The sequence below is a fragment of the Perognathus longimembris genome, chromosome 23 (genome assembly GCF_023159225.1).
Source record: "Perognathus longimembris pacificus isolate PPM17 chromosome 23, ASM2315922v1, whole genome shotgun sequence".
Taxonomy (NCBI): domain Eukaryota; kingdom Metazoa; phylum Chordata; class Mammalia; order Rodentia; family Heteromyidae; genus Perognathus; species Perognathus longimembris.
This window is the reverse complement of record NC_063183.1, coordinates 19,760,991-19,778,072: the sequence shown is the minus strand read 5'-3', so window position 1 is coordinate 19,778,072 and position 17,082 is coordinate 19,760,991. Positions and strand designations below refer to the sequence as shown.

The 17,082-nt window shown below is 41.8% G+C and overlaps 1 protein-coding gene and 1 long non-coding RNA gene across 8 annotated transcripts in view; one reads left to right on the top strand and one right to left on the bottom strand.

Annotated features, from left to right (window-relative positions):
• Positions 1 to 17,082, bottom strand: part of Herc1 (HECT and RLD domain containing E3 ubiquitin protein ligase family member 1) — a 179,450-nt gene that overhangs the window by 12,689 nt on the left and 149,679 nt on the right. For all 7 annotated transcript variants that reach the window (XM_048332179.1, XM_048332182.1, XM_048332185.1 and 4 more), the window contains exons 58-68: positions 16,252 to 16,398; positions 15,598 to 15,699; positions 13,839 to 14,012; positions 11,962 to 12,255; positions 9,245 to 9,310; positions 8,959 to 9,084; positions 7,903 to 8,041; positions 6,116 to 6,297; positions 5,175 to 5,330; positions 4,083 to 4,205; positions 1,768 to 1,870 (exon numbers count right to left, since the gene is read on the bottom strand). In XM_048332179.1, coding sequence (XP_048188136.1) covers positions 1,768 to 1,870; positions 4,083 to 4,205; positions 5,175 to 5,330; positions 6,116 to 6,297; positions 7,903 to 8,041; positions 8,959 to 9,084; positions 9,245 to 9,310; positions 11,962 to 12,255; positions 13,839 to 14,012; positions 15,598 to 15,699; positions 16,252 to 16,398 — 1,612 coding nt within the window. The remainder of the gene's footprint in view (positions 1 to 1,767; positions 1,871 to 4,082; positions 4,206 to 5,174; positions 5,331 to 6,115; positions 6,298 to 7,902; positions 8,042 to 8,958; positions 9,085 to 9,244; positions 9,311 to 11,961; positions 12,256 to 13,838; positions 14,013 to 15,597; positions 15,700 to 16,251; positions 16,399 to 17,082) is intronic.
• On the top strand, positions 1,522 to 15,027 carry LOC125340530. The gene is made up of 3 exons (XR_007208775.1): positions 1,522 to 1,539; positions 5,382 to 5,388; positions 14,546 to 15,027. It is a non-coding gene; the product is annotated as an uncharacterized LOC125340530 (long non-coding RNA).

The window sequence follows — 17,082 nt, the reverse complement described above, 5'->3', positions numbered from 1 at the left end:
TGGGTTCGATTCCTCGGCACCACATAAACAGAAAAAGACAGAAGTGGTGCTGTGGCTCAAGTGGTAGAGTGCTAGCCTTGAGTAAAAAGAAGCCAGGGACAGTGCTCAGGCCCTGAGTTCAGGCCCCAGGACTGGCAAAACAAACAAAAAACTGTGAAGCTGTTTCTTTGCAAAATGTCAATCTTCTACATAATAATGTGACCTGAGCTCTTACTTCCCCTTAGAGACTCCCCATTATCTTAGCACATCAGCTACCTCTCTTCAACACTTCTTTCAAAGCCAATTTTCCAGTGCTCACTTGCAGTAGTGCCCATTTCCCAGAGTTCTACATTTTTTTTCATTCTGTATTCTCCCCCTAAGTTCGTCCCAGACCTTATGAATAAAGCTTTACCCTAACCACTATGTAATTCATGTTCGAAACTTACATTTCTACAACCAATCTCTGCAGTTCCAGATGCAAATTCTGAAAAGCCTGCTAGTCACTTCCTGGGGCATAAGGCCCCATTCACCATGGCAGTACAATTTGGATACAAAATGGCTCTGAAGGCTCATGTGTTGGAGCCTGGCCCCAGCTGGTGGTGCTATACAGATATGACTGGGCCTTGAGAATACGTAAATCCATTGGTGAGTTCATAGCTGAATAACTACTAGGAGGTGGAGCTAGAAGAGGTTGGCTGCATTAAGTGGGACATTGGGAATGTATCTTTGAGGGGAATATGGTGTTCCTGGCCCTTTCCCACTGCTCTCTGCCTCCTGCCTGTCATGAGTTAAGCAGTTTGTTACACCACGCCCTTCCCCCACGATCAGTACTCTTTCACCATGGCTCAGACTGTTAACCTGTTAACCTCAAACTCTAGTATTTTTTTTTTTTTTTTGGCGCCAGTCCTGGAACTTGAGCTGAGGGCCTGAGCACTGTCCTTGAGCTCTTTTTGCTCAAGGCTAGCACTTTACTTGAGCCACCGCATCACTTCCGGCTTCTTTTCTTTTTTTTTTTTTTTTGCCAGTCCTGGGCCTTGGACTCAGGGCCTGAGCACTGTCCCTGGCTTCTTTTTGCTCAAGGCTAGCACTCTGCCACTTGAGCCGCAGTGCCACTTCTGCCCATTTTCTGTATATGTGGTGCTGGGGAATCGAACCGAGGGCTTCATGTATAAGAGGCAGGCGCTCTTGCCACTAGGCCATATCCCCAGCTTCCGGCTTATTTTGATATATGTTGTGCTGAGGAATCGAACCCAGGGCTTTATGTATGCAAGGTGAGCACTTTACCGCTAGGCCATATTCCCAGCCCTAATCTCAAACTCTGAAACAAAATAAACCTTACCTTCTTTGAGTTATGTTAGCAATGAAAAACCAATGCAATGACTAGAACTAAGATCTTTCCCCTCTCCCTGTAAGCCAGCTCATTCCTCAATCAGTATCGTCAATGTTCTTCCAAAACTACAAACTTCCATTGTGATTTTCTTCTTTTTCTTCCTCACATCTGCCTCTCTCCCAACTCAGCCACTACAGCTTAGCAAAGCAATAGAAAGGGAGAGGGGGAAGGTCTTGAAGGGATTCTGCTAGGAAGAGTGAAGTCTGTAGCACGAGAAGCTTGGCTGGGAGGGCAGTTAAGTTCATGAGACAGGAGTGGAAAGAACTAAGTAACCGAAGGTCACAATAGTTACTCATTATCCAGGGGGAAAATGACCAGGTTCAGAGCTTTCTATACAACTAGAAGACAAATGTGTCTATAATACACAAAAAAGCAAAATAATCTGGGAAACACCCTACCTTGACCAAAGGTATACACGTGGCCATCCTTGGTCAAAGCAACGGAAAACTGAGTTCCACAGGCAACCTTCTTTATTCCAATTCCACAAAGGACATCAACCTTCTGCAATACAAAAGTATACATTTTAAGAAGTAAACAAGAATGCTTGAGTTTGCTAACTGGCACGTACAAGCTTGAATAATATGTCTACCTACCTATTCCCCTCAACTCACACTCTTAAGCATTATACTCTCCTACTCTCCTGTGAAACTACTTGAATTCAGGGGAGGCAGCGTGCATGGCCAGAGCAGTTTGTCTAACATTCCCAAGACCCCATGTGACACGGGATAAGTCCTCTGGGCCAACAAAACAAAGTGTATGTGCAACCTTTTTTATTTTGTATGCTGATCATAGGGCTTGTACTCAGGGCCTGGGTGCTGCCCCTGAGCTTTGCTGTTTGAGCCACAGCGCCACCTCTGGCTTTTATGGTTATTACTTGAAGTTAAAGCGTCTCATGGACTTTCCTGCCCAGACGGGCTTCAAAGCATGATCCTAAGATCTCAGCCTCCTGAGCAGCTAGTAGAGGTGTGAGCCACTGGTGCTTGGCATGTCTACAATCTTCTGAGGAACACTGCAAGATCATGTAAAGCCAGGGCTGCTGCTTTCCTACTTCTCTGTATCCCTGGGTGAATATATACTACTATCAAGATGTCAGACTATAATGCTACTTTGTAAGATTGGCATATTCTAATAAAAAGATGCTACAGACTAAATATGATGATGAATCTGAAGTGGAATATAATTTGAATATTTGTAAATCAGTTTGCTTATTAAATGTAAGGAAAACCCGCATGGTTCCCTCCATAAAGACACTCTTGAGATACGTTGTAACTATTTCTTCCCTACATGATTTGTACTGTAGAGAATTTGGCTGTCTACAGAGACAAAGGTCTTGTCCTTGAAGAAGTTTTTTTTTTTTCATTTCATTAATATTTATTGTTCATTGTACTAACATGATAAATTCATTCTTTATGGTGTGGGGTAAAACAGCAACTTTTTTAAAATTTTTCATGAACAGAAGGGCCTCTGGTGGATATAACTTCCTATTTATTTATTTTCATATAACCTTCAAAACTCAGACTGGATTTATAAGTAGTTTGATCAATAAGAATGATGCCTTCAGACAGCTAAGCCTATAATTTCCTCTTAATTATCTGTGGGTTGCAGCATTATAGAAAAGCAGAACTGTTTGAACCAATAAGTATGCATTAGGGTCTTTTACCATAAAAGTAGGAAAGATCAAACCAATATTTTTGATGTGCCAAGAATCTGATAACGTCTACTTGTATTGTGTGCAAAAGAACTCCATGAGGTTTTACTTCATCAATAATACCAGACAGGAGAGAAAGAGAGAGAGAGAGAGAGAGAGAGAGAGAGAGAGAGTGTGTGTGTGTGTGTGAGAGACCAATGATGTCAACTGTGTTAGACAGGGGCTTTATGCTCACAATAATCTAAGTAGCAATACCATGAAGGAAGTCCTACTGTCATTTCCATTCTATGCAGGAGAAACTGACTATATGTATCTAGCTTATAGTCAGTTTATATTTAAAGAACCTAATTGGATAGAGCCTAATTTATAATTTAGTGAACCTAATTGAGTAGAACCTAATTGAACTATATTCAATTAGTCTACAGGCAAAGCATATGCAAAATAGCATGCCCTTCTCAACTCTAAGCACCTACCTAAGTGCTTAGCACACAATGCCTGATTTATACTAGATAAAGCATAATACTGTAGAGTAATAAGTCACTGTGAGAAATAATTCATGTGAAAAGACCTAAGCATCTGCACCCAACAAAATCCCGCCTTGAAGAAGTTTTACATGCTATACAGATATTATGGTTTATTAAAAAAATTAAGATCTAAGTTGGGCACAGGTGGTACACGCCTATAATCCTAGTTACTTAGGAGGTTGAGATCTCAGGATCATACTTCAAAGTCTGAGCAGGAAAGTCCATGAAACTCTTATCTCCCTCCATCTAACCACCAAAAAAGCCAGAAGTAGAGCTGTGGCTCAAATGGTAAAGTGCTAATCTTGAGTGAAAAAAGCTTAGAGACAGCGACCAGGCCCTGATTTCAAGCCCTAGGGCTGGCATGTATGTGTACGCGTGTGTGCACGCACGCGCACACACACACAAAATCAACATCTAGAATGCTGGGCATACAAGTGTAAGCAGAAGCTTTCAATTATAAATCATCAAAAATGTTAGTGATAAATTATTTCCAACTAAGAAGAGACACATTTAAAAGCCAGAATTAAAGGTAGGAACTGACCTGAGGTGAAGATTTGGCAGTGGAATTTCCTAGGCCTAGTTTGCCATAGTCTCCATCTCCAAAAGCCCACACCATGGAACCATCTGCAGATACTGCCAAAGTGTGGTTTAACCCACAGGCCACCTGCAGGAAATCAGGAAATTCAGTGAGATGAATCTTAAGACCTAAAGTACATAACACTTCTTGGGGCTCCTTTACATAACTTCATTGAAAAAAACCTGGCTATAATATCTCAAACTTCAGCACCTACTACTAATGTTAACCAAAATGGCTCAAATGAAAATGACCCCAACATTCACAAACAAGTAACACAGTCTTCAAAGTAAAATCATCTAAATGTTTGTGGCTAAGAATTAAGCATTACAGGGCTGGGAATGTAGCCTAGTGGTAAAGTGCTCGTCTCGTATACGTGAAGCCCTCCCTGGGCTCGATTACTCAAGCACCACATATATAGAAAAAAGCCGGAAGTGGCGCTGTGGCTCAAGTGGCAGAGTGCCAGCCTTGAGCAAAAAGAAGCCAGGGACAGTGCTCAGGCCCTGAGTCCATGCACCAGAACTGGCAACAAAAACAAACAAACAAAAAAAAGAATTAAGCATTACAAAAGATAGGAAAAAATATAAAACAACTCAAAAACATTCATTCACACCAGAGGCTTCTGAGCACTACTTCAGGAAAGACAAACATCTCATCACTGCTGAGAAACATTCACAATAGCACACAGGGCACAGTCGGTGCCTACAGTGACCCCACAATTCAGCCATCTAGCGCAAGGCTGCCAGACAGGAGCCACAAAAAATCCATATTGTTTAAAGGATTCTTATGAGTTGTGTTAGTGCTTTATAGGGGGAGTGGATGTGTTATAATAATACTAGCATCCCAACAATAGGGTATTTTTTTCTTATTGTATAAACAAACCTAAAACATGAATTTTCATATTGGAAAAAACTTATAAAAACTTATCAACTAAGTGGAACAAAATATACAAAGGTTAAGTATAACTGGTGATCTAGTCTTCCTGGAAAGAGTGTAAGTGTACACAGAAGAGGTAAGAAATTATTATCAGTGAGAACATCATATTGACTTATTCCATGCCTGTCCAATCTGGTATCCCTCCAGCGCAGTCACTCTCTCTGGAAGTTTTTTGTTCGAGGTGTTTCCAAGACCTAGACGGCCATAATCACCATTTCCAAAAGTAAACAGTTTGCCATCGGAAGTTACCACTGCAGAGTGCTTGAAGCCACATGACATCTAGGACAGCACCAACAAGAGAAAGAGTTTGTAAGAAGAGGGGATATTAAGAAAGAAAGTAAGCAGTCACTGCTGGTCACTGATGTAGCAATAAGCTTCACCAGCCAATCAAGACCAGTATCTTCCTATTTTTCCTTTCTTGCTCTTTTCTTTCTTTTTCCTTCCTTCCTTGCCTTTCTTCCACTTTAAAACTGAAATAGCTGGGTTTTATTGACACAGAAAAGCAGAACTCCTGCAAGGGTGGGAAGACTGAGCTGCCCACTCACACTCCTGCTCCTCTAGATCTAAACTACCTTAGTAGCCTCAGGAAAAACAAACTAGCCAGTATCCTTCTGAATAGCCAGCACTACTCTTCAGCTGTGTACAGCTGACCTAGACTATAGAAGATAATGAATGGGTACATTCTTCATAAACGCTAGGATCTCTGCAATTTTGTCATTTTAGATCACTGATTGGTTTTTTGAGGAAAACACAAATGCAACTTAGTTTCTGTAACAAAAAAGAGAGAATAAAACCAAAGCTTTCCTTTTGTTTGTGTATTGAGAACTTCAAGGCATGACCTAACCCTCTGATGTTTCTTCCATGGAAGAAACCTACCCTGGACAACCAAGTGGCTCAGGAAATAGAAGTCTAGTCTAATACCAAAGCCTATTCAAACTTCTAACAAACTCTATGCAACCATGCTTGTGGAACCTATTTGTATTCCTGTTGACTAAATTTAAGAATTCTATTTAACAACTAGTATATTTACATTCAAGGGCAAACTTATCCATGTCCTGCCTGACCTGCACCACTTCTTCTCCTTGTAAGGCCTCGATCTGCCTAGGCCGCCGCTGCCTGTCGCTGTTCCCATGGCCAAGTTTACCATAGTCGCCATCTCCCCAGCTAAAGACTTCACCACTTTCTGTCAGAGCCATTGAGTGCCCATCAGAACCACAAGAAGTCACCAGTTGGGTCACCACAAAGCCTGGAGCAGAGCAGAAACACAAGTGTTAACCGGATGTTCAAGGATGTTCAAACTTCTGTTTACTTACAGTTTCTATAGAATGCCCTCAGAATTGAAAGGCACCAAAATGATGCTGTAGAACTAAAACAAATGTCCTTCATTTACAACCAAACTTGGCAAGATTGGGAGCAGTCACATAAAGTGCTGATGCCAGGCAAGAGGAGGCACTACGGACTTGCTTACCACCCAAGTTGTCACAGAACCCAGGAGGGAGAAACAAAGCCCCAGCTTTCCAACTGCAGACATGGAGCCACAAGAGGTCTAGAGGTCTGTGTGCAAGGCCCCAGAGCCAGGGACCAAAAGCAGCAGATGGGAACCCAGCCCCACATTTCCTTCCCCAAACCCTACTGCTGCACTCCTTCCAGATCACCAGGAAAAAACCCAGTTTCTCAGGAATCTTTTCTGAACTCATTGTTGCCAATAAAGCCAGAAGTGGCGCTGTGGCTCAAGTGGTAGAGTGCTAGCCTTGAGCAAAAAGAAGCCAGGGACAGTGCTCAGGCCAGGGGTTCAAGCCCCAGGACTGGCAAAAAAAAAATCCTCTGCATGGTTTTGGAAGCAGGAACTAAGCTGACTTAGAGAACAAGCCAGAGGTCCTGCAGTGGAAGCCCCGCAGTGGGCTCTCCAGAGGCTTTCTCTAAGTCACACAGAAGTCTGCCAGAGGTGGCCTTCAAAGTTATTTTCCTAGGAATGGATTGTTAACTTTAGTGAAACACATGTATGGTTGCTACTGCTATTAATAGTTGCCTAATTACATGTTTGCAATTTCAAAGTACTTGTTTACAATCTGCAATGGGTCTCAAAACCCATTTACTTATATAGTTACTGAATTCCTGAAGTGCTGTTATAAATAACTTGCAAACTAATATAGTTTATCTGTTTTGTTTTTGTTGCCAGTCCTAGGGCATGGACTCAGGGCCTGAGCACTGTTCCTGGCTTCTTTTTGCTCAAGGCTGGCACTCTGCCACTTGAGCCACAGCGCCACTTCTGGCTTTTATCTATATATGTGGTGCTGAGGAATCGAACCCAGGGCTTCATATATATGAGGCGAGCACTTTACCACTAGGCCATATTCCCAGCCCCAACTAATATAGTTTAAAATACGGAAATTAAGACTATACCCATGCCTGAGATTCAAATGGAAGTGAAAAACTCTGGCTTCACCTAACGAAAGTCTGAGAGGGCTCCAATACAAGGTGGCTTAAGCTACTTGTAGGTGGAGATTAAGAGAATGCCATTTACAAGACTCCATCTTGGCCAAGGGCTAAGAATAGTGGCACATGCCTGTCATCCCAGCTCAGAGGGTTGACTAGGTTAGTGGTGTGTACTCATCATCCTACTGACACAGGGAAGCAACAAGTGGGAAGGATGCAATGCAGGTCAGCCAGAGCATAAAGTGAGACTATTTCAGAAAAATAAATTCATAACGGGATCATGGAGTGGCTCGAGTGGTAAGTGCTTGCCTGACAAGTGTGAGGCCCTGAGTTAAAAAAAAAAAAAAGTTCCTATATGAACAAACATTCCTACAGCAGGTCCTAGCTTCTGATTTTTTAATTAAGTACATTTTACCTTGTAAGGCTGAAATAACTGTGAGAACATGAAGGTCATCTGAGTTTCCTTGTCCCAATCTGCCGTAACTTCCTTCCCCACAAGCCAACACTGTGCCGTTGGCCTGGATGACAAAGGTACAGTTCTGACCACATATAACCTAGTATAAAAACCACACAATTAAAAATATGTCCTAATAAAAACTTAAAATAAAAAAATGAATCATTAAAAAAATATGTCCTTTTCATACAGCTTTAGCATACAAACATTTGAAATGATCTCATGTTTACAAAGGGTATCTTTATCAGTTCTCTTATTCTTTTTTTTTTTTTGCCAGTTCTGGGGCTTTTGGACTCAGGGCCTGAGCACTGTCCCTGGCTTCTTTTTGCTCAAGGCTAGCACTCTGCCACTTGAGCCACAGCGCCACTTCTGGCCATTTTCTGTATATGTGGTGCTGGGGAATTGAACCCAGGGCTTCATGTATGGGAGGCAAGCGTTCTTGCCACTAGGCCACATCCCCAGCCCATCTCTTATTCTTTTAACTAATGGGGAAAGGTTGATATAATCATGGTTTTGCTATAACCCTTGATTTCTATACTTAAGTAAGACATATGAGGACCATCTGACCAAACTAATTAAGAACTAAGAGATTTTTTGCCAACTGTGCAGAGTTAAAAAAATAACAAAAAAGATAAAAGGAGAGATGGAAAAGGGTGATAGGGAAATACTAAAAACTAGCCTAGGGCTGGGATGTAGCTCAGTGGCAAAGTGCCTGTCTACTTAGGAAGTGCAATATCCTGGGTTTGATCCCCAGTACCAAAAAAGAAAAGAAAAAACAAAGCAAAACAAAAGACTGGCCTAGAAAGAGACAGACACTGGTGGGACAGACATAAGGAAGAGCAGTTAACTGTGGCAGCAAAAATAAGAGAAAAGAAAGCAGTGGCCTCCAACATGGCTTTCCTTAAGGATTCCTCATAATAGACTGAAATGGGCAAACTTTATCCCATGTTACTGCCAGCAAAGGAGTTAAGAGCACTCAGTTCCCAAGTTTTTTCCACGTTTGACCCTGTTAGTTACCTGCTGGGCCTGTGAGAATGAGGGGGCTGCAGCAGGTACCATCACGTTCCTTCCAGCTTCTGCCAGCTGCCCATGCCTGCCAGCACCCCACAGGTAGACATCACACTTTCCTCCCAAGTGCCAGTCCTAGAAAAAACACAATCACAGAAGTTAGACTCATTTGTTAAAAAAAAAAAAGCATGTACCGAATACCAGAGAGTACCAGCTTTTATGGAAAGCACGGAGACATTGCTTCCCATAAAGACTGACTGAGAGCCACCACCCAGGTCTCCCCATCTTTGTTTACCTCAGGTCTTGAAGTTGCCCAGGACATAATTTGTTCATCCATGCCGTTAATCCATTTGCTGTTATCCTGTAATACAGAGCACACATCAGGACCAATCCTGCTGACCCAGGATGTAGCAGTTCTTAAACTAACAACAAATCCTCCATTTCATAAAAGTACATGGTGATATGACAAGTCAAGCCATGGTCTCACTGTGTTGCCAGGATGGCCTAACAATTCCTAAGCTCAAGATATTTTCCAAGTAGCTGGGACTACAAGCACACGCCAACACATCCACAAAGATTAGTTTGATAATCATGTTAACATGGATTTTACACTCTGCTGATACTTTATTTTTCCTTTCAATTTAAAAAATGTTATTATAAAAGTGATATACAAAGGGGATATGGTTATATAAGTTAGGTAAAGAGTACATTTCTTTTTGGACAATATTACAAAGCCCTCCCCTTGTTCTCTCAATACTTATTTTTGTTTTTTGTTGTCTTTCTTTTTTTGCCAGTCCTTGGGCTCAATGAACTCAGAACCTGAGCACTGTCCCAGCCTTTTCTGTGTATGTGGTGCTGAGGAATCAAACCCAGTGTTTCATGTATGCTATGTTAGGCAAGCATTCTACCCCTAAGCCACATTCCCAGCCCCTCAATACTTGATTTATTTACTTTTGTCAGTCGTGAGGCCTGAACTCTGGACCTGGTCACTGTTCCTGAGCTCCTAGCACTCTAACACTTGAGCCACAACTCCATTCCAGGTATTCTGGTGGTTAATTAGAGGTAAGTCTCTCATGGACTTCTTTTCTTGCCCAGGTTGGATTTGAACCATGATCCTCAGATTTCAGCCTCCTGAGTAGCTAGGCATGAGCTAACAATGCCTGGCTCAATACTTATTTTTGTTTTTAATTGTTTTTTTGGCCAGTCCTGGGCCTTGGACTCAGGGCCTGAGCACTGTCCCTGGCTTCTTCCCACTCAAGGCTAGCACTCTGCCACTTGAGCCACAGCGCCGCTTCTGGCCGTTTTCTGTATATGTGGTGCTGGGGAATCGAGCCTAGGGCCTCGTGTATCCGAGGCAGGCACTCTTGCCACTAGGCTATATCCCCAGCCCCTCAATACTTATTTTTATATGATTCAAAGCTGTGGTTACTGAGCACCCACAGGTGCAAGGTAGGTCACATGCTTTAGTAGCCACTTCCAGGAACTCCCTATGTAGCACAGGATAGATCTAGCATTAGCTAGATCCCTTTATTTAGGGCTTCACTTTCTTTATCTACAAAATGACAGATATGGAACAAATAGACTCAGAAGGTTATTTCTTGATTAGGTAATTTTCCTCAACTCTTAGCTATTTTATATGTCTAAATGTTTGTGTACATAAACCTTAATTCAAGGGGTTGATCAGGTGCTGGCCTGCACTGTCTACACAGGCATTTTACTCTTATCATAGTTTCTACAGTTGGATACTTTCAAGTACAAAAACAAAATAGCATTGTAGTACATCACTGTAATCCTGGGTACTTTAAATGTAGTAGGAAGGAGTGTGTCTCAAAGCCAGTCTAACCAAAGTCAGTATGAGATTGTATCTGAAAAAAACCTAAAAGCGGGCTGGGGATATGGCCTAGTGGCAAGAGTGCCTGCCTCATATACATGAGGCCCTGGGTTCGATTCCCCAGCACCACATATACAGAAAATGGCCAGAAGTGGCGCTGTGGCTCAAGTGGCAGAGTGCTAGCCTTGAGCAAAAAGAAGCCAGGGACAGTGCTCAGGCCCTGAGTCCAAGCCCCAGGACTGGCAAACAACAACAACAACAACAACAAAACCCTAAAAGCAAAAAGAACTGGGGATGTGGCTGAATGATAGAAGTATAAGGCTTTGAGTTCAATCCTGAGCACAAAAAAGAAAAGAAGATTTGAAGGCTCTTCCACATTCTTATTTGATGCTGATAAATGGCACAATTAAAGTGCTAAATAAGCAATGTGTCAAGTGGTTCCTGCCTGTAATCCTAGCTATCTTAAGAGGCTGACAATGGGAGGATTACATTCAAGACTAGCCTGGGCAGAAACGTTTACAAGGCCTCTTCTCAAATCATAGCTGGATATAGTGGTGCATGCCTGTTATACTAGAACCAAGGGATTCCAAGACTGGGAGGGTCACAGTTTGAGGTCAGCGCTGGATAGAAAGTTCCAGGAGACCGTCTCAGTGGAAGAAGATGAGTATGGTGGCATGTGCATGTCATCCCAGATACAATGGTATGTCTAATGGTATCTCAGAAACAAATGCAAACAAGAGTTGGAGGAATGGCTTAGCAGCTAAATGCCTGCATGGCAAGCATGAAGCTCTGAGTTCAAGACCCAGTATTACCCAAACCAAAACATTGCCAAGTAAATTAGAATCTATGTGTAGTGTAAGTCTCACAAGTTGACTCATATCTATCTAGAGACTGCTAATATCTAGATATAGATAACACAGCTTATCTAGATAGGTTGATATTTAGATATAGATTTAGATCAGGCACTTAACAAGTACGTATAGATAAAAAGAAGTAGAAATACAGGACTATGCCCTGAGAACCAGCATGCTCTCAAATAATCAATCTGTTTCCAAAGAGGTCTGCCATCAGGACAGTCTTCTAGCTATTCAAGCTAGCAAAGCCTTATTAAGGGCTGCCGAATGCCAAACACCCATGACACAAGCTCAGCTATAAATCATCGCAAGTCATGTTACATTTACCATCAGAAATACTAGTTCATCCTCTGGAACAGGCTCTAGATCTGGAACTGTGAAAGACTCTGGAAACTGTGCTCCATTGGTCAGGGCTTCGGCAGCTTTAATGGTGGTTGAGAAGCATTCCAACCAGGCCCACTCATTTGGATTCCAGGCTGCAGGGTCGGGGAGGCAGTGCTGGTGATGGGGTGGCACTGGGGGACTACACAACAGCTGGTCCAGATGAAGACCCACAGCGAGGGAAGCCAGGCATTGCATGTAGGGGCTGTGGACGAGCTGGTCACCGCAAACCACATGAGGCTGAGAGAAAATGCAGTATGTCATGTTAAAGGGCCAGGGCCAAATAGTCCAAATTTAACCATTTCCTTGTTTACTGTGGGTCAAGCTCTTGGCGTCTAAGTCATTTAAAATTCACCAAAGTAACAGGACAATACAGGGAATTCCTACATACTCTTCAGTCAATCTCCTGCAATGTTAACAGCTTATATAACTGTGAAACATCTATCAAAACCAAGAAACTAATGTTGGTATAACACTAACTAAACCACAGAACTTTACTTTGCTTGCTCATTAATGCCCTTTTCAGTACCAAGATCCAATACAGGGCACTGCATTTAATATGTATTGGTTATGTTTTTTTCCTGATTAAAAAACAAGACAAAAGCTGGGTGCTGGTGGCTCACGCCTGTAATCTTAGCCACTCAAGAGGCTGAGATTTGAGGAACACAGTTCAAGCCAGCCCAGGCAGGAAAGTCCATGAGGCTCATCTCCAATCAACCACCAAAAGACTGGAAGTGTCAAGGTGGGAGAATGATAGTCTTAAGCACAAAAGCTCGGGGATAGCACCCAGGCCCTGAGTTCAAGCTCTATGAGAGCGGAAACAAAACAAAACAAAACAAAACAAAAAGACAAATAGCTAAAAAACAAAGACCTGCCCCTTCTCATATATCTTCCTTTACCAAGAGAATCCTCATAGCCATCAAAGGAAAATGTTTCCTTCTTAATGGTTTGCTCTAGTCCTGGCAAGCAAATAAAAGGATGAGGAATGCAGAAAGTAAAATCTGGACAATTGTCTTAGTGAAATCAACTAGGTGTGGTAAGTTAATTTTATTAACACAGTATGTCAAAAAAAATGGAGAAAACCCAAAGAGTACAGGGACACCGTGACTGAGGGATGGAATATGGGTTACTTGAAAGTCACTGCTGGACAACAGGCCCGGATCCCACAATTCCTCAACCTAGCATTTAATGATGCTACTTGGTTCAACCTTAGCTGTTCTAAACTTTCCGTGAAGATTCATGGCAAATAGAGGGAAGGTACACTCTGACACCATACCCAAGCCTCCCTCCCCCAAAACTTTGACATGCAGAAACAGACATGTGGGTCAGAAAACAGAAGCTCATACTCTAAGGCACAGTTATTTTAGTTTTAGAGTGAATAAATAATCTGAAAAACGATATGAAGCTGAGCCCTGGTGGCTCACATCTGTATTCCTGGAGACTGGGATTTGAGGATTGGGGTTCAAAGCCAGCCCAGGGAGGAAAGTCCACAAGACTCTTATCTCCAATAAACTACTTAGAAAAAGCCGGAAGTGGTGCCGTGGCTCCCTTGAGCCAAAGAAGCTGAGGGACAGTACCCAGGTCCTGAGTTAAAGACCCAGGTGGGTGTGGGTGGGGAGGGATATGAATGCTAAAATTTGAGGAGGATGTGTTTGTTTTTTATTACTCAGGCAAAAATAAAGTAAGAATAGCAACTACTTTAGACAGAACTGAATTAATTTAGTTCTGTCCAAATGGCCATACTTATTTTCCTTGACTCATGCCTTTAAGGGGATAAATTGAAATTTCAGATGATCAAGTTCTCTTGGACAGCAATCAGTTACCTTTTCGTATGCATACTGCTCCTGAAGCATCATGGGTAGCCGCTCCAGAAATGCTCTCATGCAAGGGGCCATGTTTAATCCCAGAACACCCTGTTGTTTCAGTGCTGTCCTACAGGTTGCTAAAACATGATTGGCAGCAATCCATTCTGCTGTACAATTTACAACCAAAACATCCTGGTTGAAAATAAATCATGCAACATGGTTAAATGTGTTTAAATAAAAGATAATGCTATTCAACCTAAGATGCCCATTCAATCTAAGAAATTTCCTTTTAGTCACTGCTTTTAATACTTTGGCTTTTAATATATTTTATACCCCAAAAGACTGTCTTTTTAATATCTGTGGAACTTCAAAATATCCCAAATCTTATTTAAGTAAAAATGAGTGGAGGTAGGCATGGTGGTTCATGCCTGTAACCCTAGGTAATTGGGTGATGGAGATTAAGAGGATTGTAGTTTGAGGTCAGCCCAGGGAAAAAGTTAGCAAGACCACATCCCAACAAATAAGCTAGATATGATGGTTTATATTTGTAACCCCAGCTACTGAGGAGACATAGATAGGAGGATCTCAGTCCTAGGCCAGCTCTGGTTAAAAAAAAAAGCTGGAGGAATGGTTCAAGTGGCAAGGTCCTGAGTTCAAACTCCAGTATGGCAACAGAGAGAGAGAGAGAGAGAGAAAGAGAGAGAGAAAGACAGCGAGAGAGAGAGATAACCTGTGAACTACATTGGCTTCATGTGTAGGCTACATACTTAAGGTATGTAGCATACATTTCAAAGTCTCACATGGCCATAGGACACCAGAGAAAACAGTTCTCTGCTCACTGAGGAAGACACTGATAGAAGCTGCAGAACTCCTGCACTCTGAGGCATGGTTTATTTACACAGGCCACTCCAGCCTGCTATACCGCAGAAAACAGTTCTAATAGGAAGTCCCTTTCAAATGTTACCTTTATAAGGACTGCTTATGCAGATTCATAGATTATTTTAACATCATTTAACTGTATAAAATGTAAGCCAAAGCAGTCCACTGACTCTGCTCTTAAAGAGTGTAAAATACAAGACTAGGGGTAAATTGAACATGGACTTTCATCAAGGGGTATGGTACAGGGAGGGGAAGCCAGTAAAATTTGAAAGCCTATACATATACACACATATCATCATCATCATTAATGTCACTGAGATGAATTATTATTCTCTAAAAATGTCTTTTAAGATTTAGTTTTGTATCAAAAATCAAGACAGAGCCAAGTGCTGGTGGCTCAGGCCTGTAAGCCTAGCTACTTGGGAGCTGAGACCTAAGGATAATGGTTGAAGCTAGCCACAGGCAGGAAAATTCATGAAACTCTCCAGTTAACTACCCAAAAGCCAGAAGTAGAGCTATAGCCCAAGAGGTAGAGTGCTAGCCTTTAGCAAAAAAGCTCTGGGACAGCACATGGGTCTTGAGTTCAAGCTCTAGGACTGGTCCTCTCCCCCAAAAAATCAGGTAGAAAATCAAAATGCACTTTGCATCTTCCAATGGAAATGAAATCACTCAATAATTAAGCACTTTCACCAAAGCCCAGGGGAGCAAGAGAAAGAATACCAGACAATAACAGAATATCTGGGTTTTAATTCTCCACCTACCACTAGTTAGTTACATTATCTTGACTAGCTGATAACCTCTCTAAATATGTGGTTACTCCTCTGTGGAGTGAGGAGCTTAGATTTCTAAAATGTCATACATTCTTATTTCTTACAGGTTGATATAACTGCAAACTTACCTTTGATCTATTTGAGCAAGCAGCTATACCGACTTCGGGGATCCACACTGTGGTTTGAATGGCCCCTGAGCCTATCACAACAGTTTGCAAGACAGAGCCATCCTAAAATGAGATACATTTATGAACACTCATCATTACTGAACCTTTAGGTACCATTCATATTGAATATTCCTACTTTTTTAATGAGAAAAACTTTTTTTTTAGTAGAAGACTGTTTAAATTTATTATTATAAAGGTGATATACAGAGGAGTTATGGTTACCTAAGTCAGATAAAGAGTACATTTTTTTTCTGAGGTTTGGATAACCTCAGAAACATACTTATTAACAGTAAGAAACCTTAAATGACAGAATATTAAAGCTATGGCTGATGGCATGTTGGTAATCCTAGTTACTGAGAAGGCGGAGATCTGAGGATCACAGTCTGAAGCCAGCTCAAGCAGGAAAATCTATGAGACTCTTATCTCCAATTAACCACCAAAAAGCTGGAGGTGGAGATGTGACTCAAGTGTTAAAGTGCTAGCCTTTAGCACAAAATATCATGGACAGAGCCCAGGACCTGAGTTCAAGCCCCAAGACTAGCGTGCACACACACACACACAGACACACACACACACACAATTTTTTAAAAAAAAACAACAAAGCTATGCTCATACCTTTAAAGACCAAATGTTCATAAGTCCTCCAAGTCCACCAGACACCAGGGCCAACCCATCAGAACTGAAGGCCACAGTCCGGACAGGAGTGATATGTCCCCGTAGCTGATAAACACATCTGACACCTGCTGATTTCCTACAGCCATCCTGCAATTCATTATTTTTAACATATATTAAAACTAGAGCAATTTATAGGTTCAAGACTTACATTTCAGTAGTATAATGTTGGGTGTCTTGGAAGAAAATCCTTCTCTCATAAAGGTGAACTAGTCTGATAGGATAAAATTTTAAATCTGCTGAGTTTCACCCTTTCTGATACATTACTAAACTAACTTTGTGCTAATACTGACAGAAATGAAGACATTTCAAATTTCCACACAGCTTTGGAAGAAGTGGCCTTTACCGTCTTTGAAAGAATGACTACATGAGGAACAACACTGTCATCTCCAGAAGGAAAATTGAGCTTAAGACCAGGGAGAAGGTGAAGAGGGAGAGAAGAGGCCAGCTCAATAATAGCAGAAAAGCAGTACAAGAAGGTGAAAGGGAGCACTGAAGATGACCTGCTTTTGCTTTGTAGCCTAAGCCCCTGAAAGAAGCCTGTGCACTCACCTTGTCTCCCTGGCTTCTAATAGGAGGAAGAAGATTAGACACAGTGTTACAGACAGACCTTTACAGACAGACCTTCAACCAACAGAAGAGGAACCTACTTGTGTAGGGTCATCACATACCATTCACAAGAGGTTAGGGAATATAAAGGAAATTTACATAAACTAAAATGTAAAAATTAAACCATGATATTGGAAATTTGTTCATATCACAGACAAAAAGAAG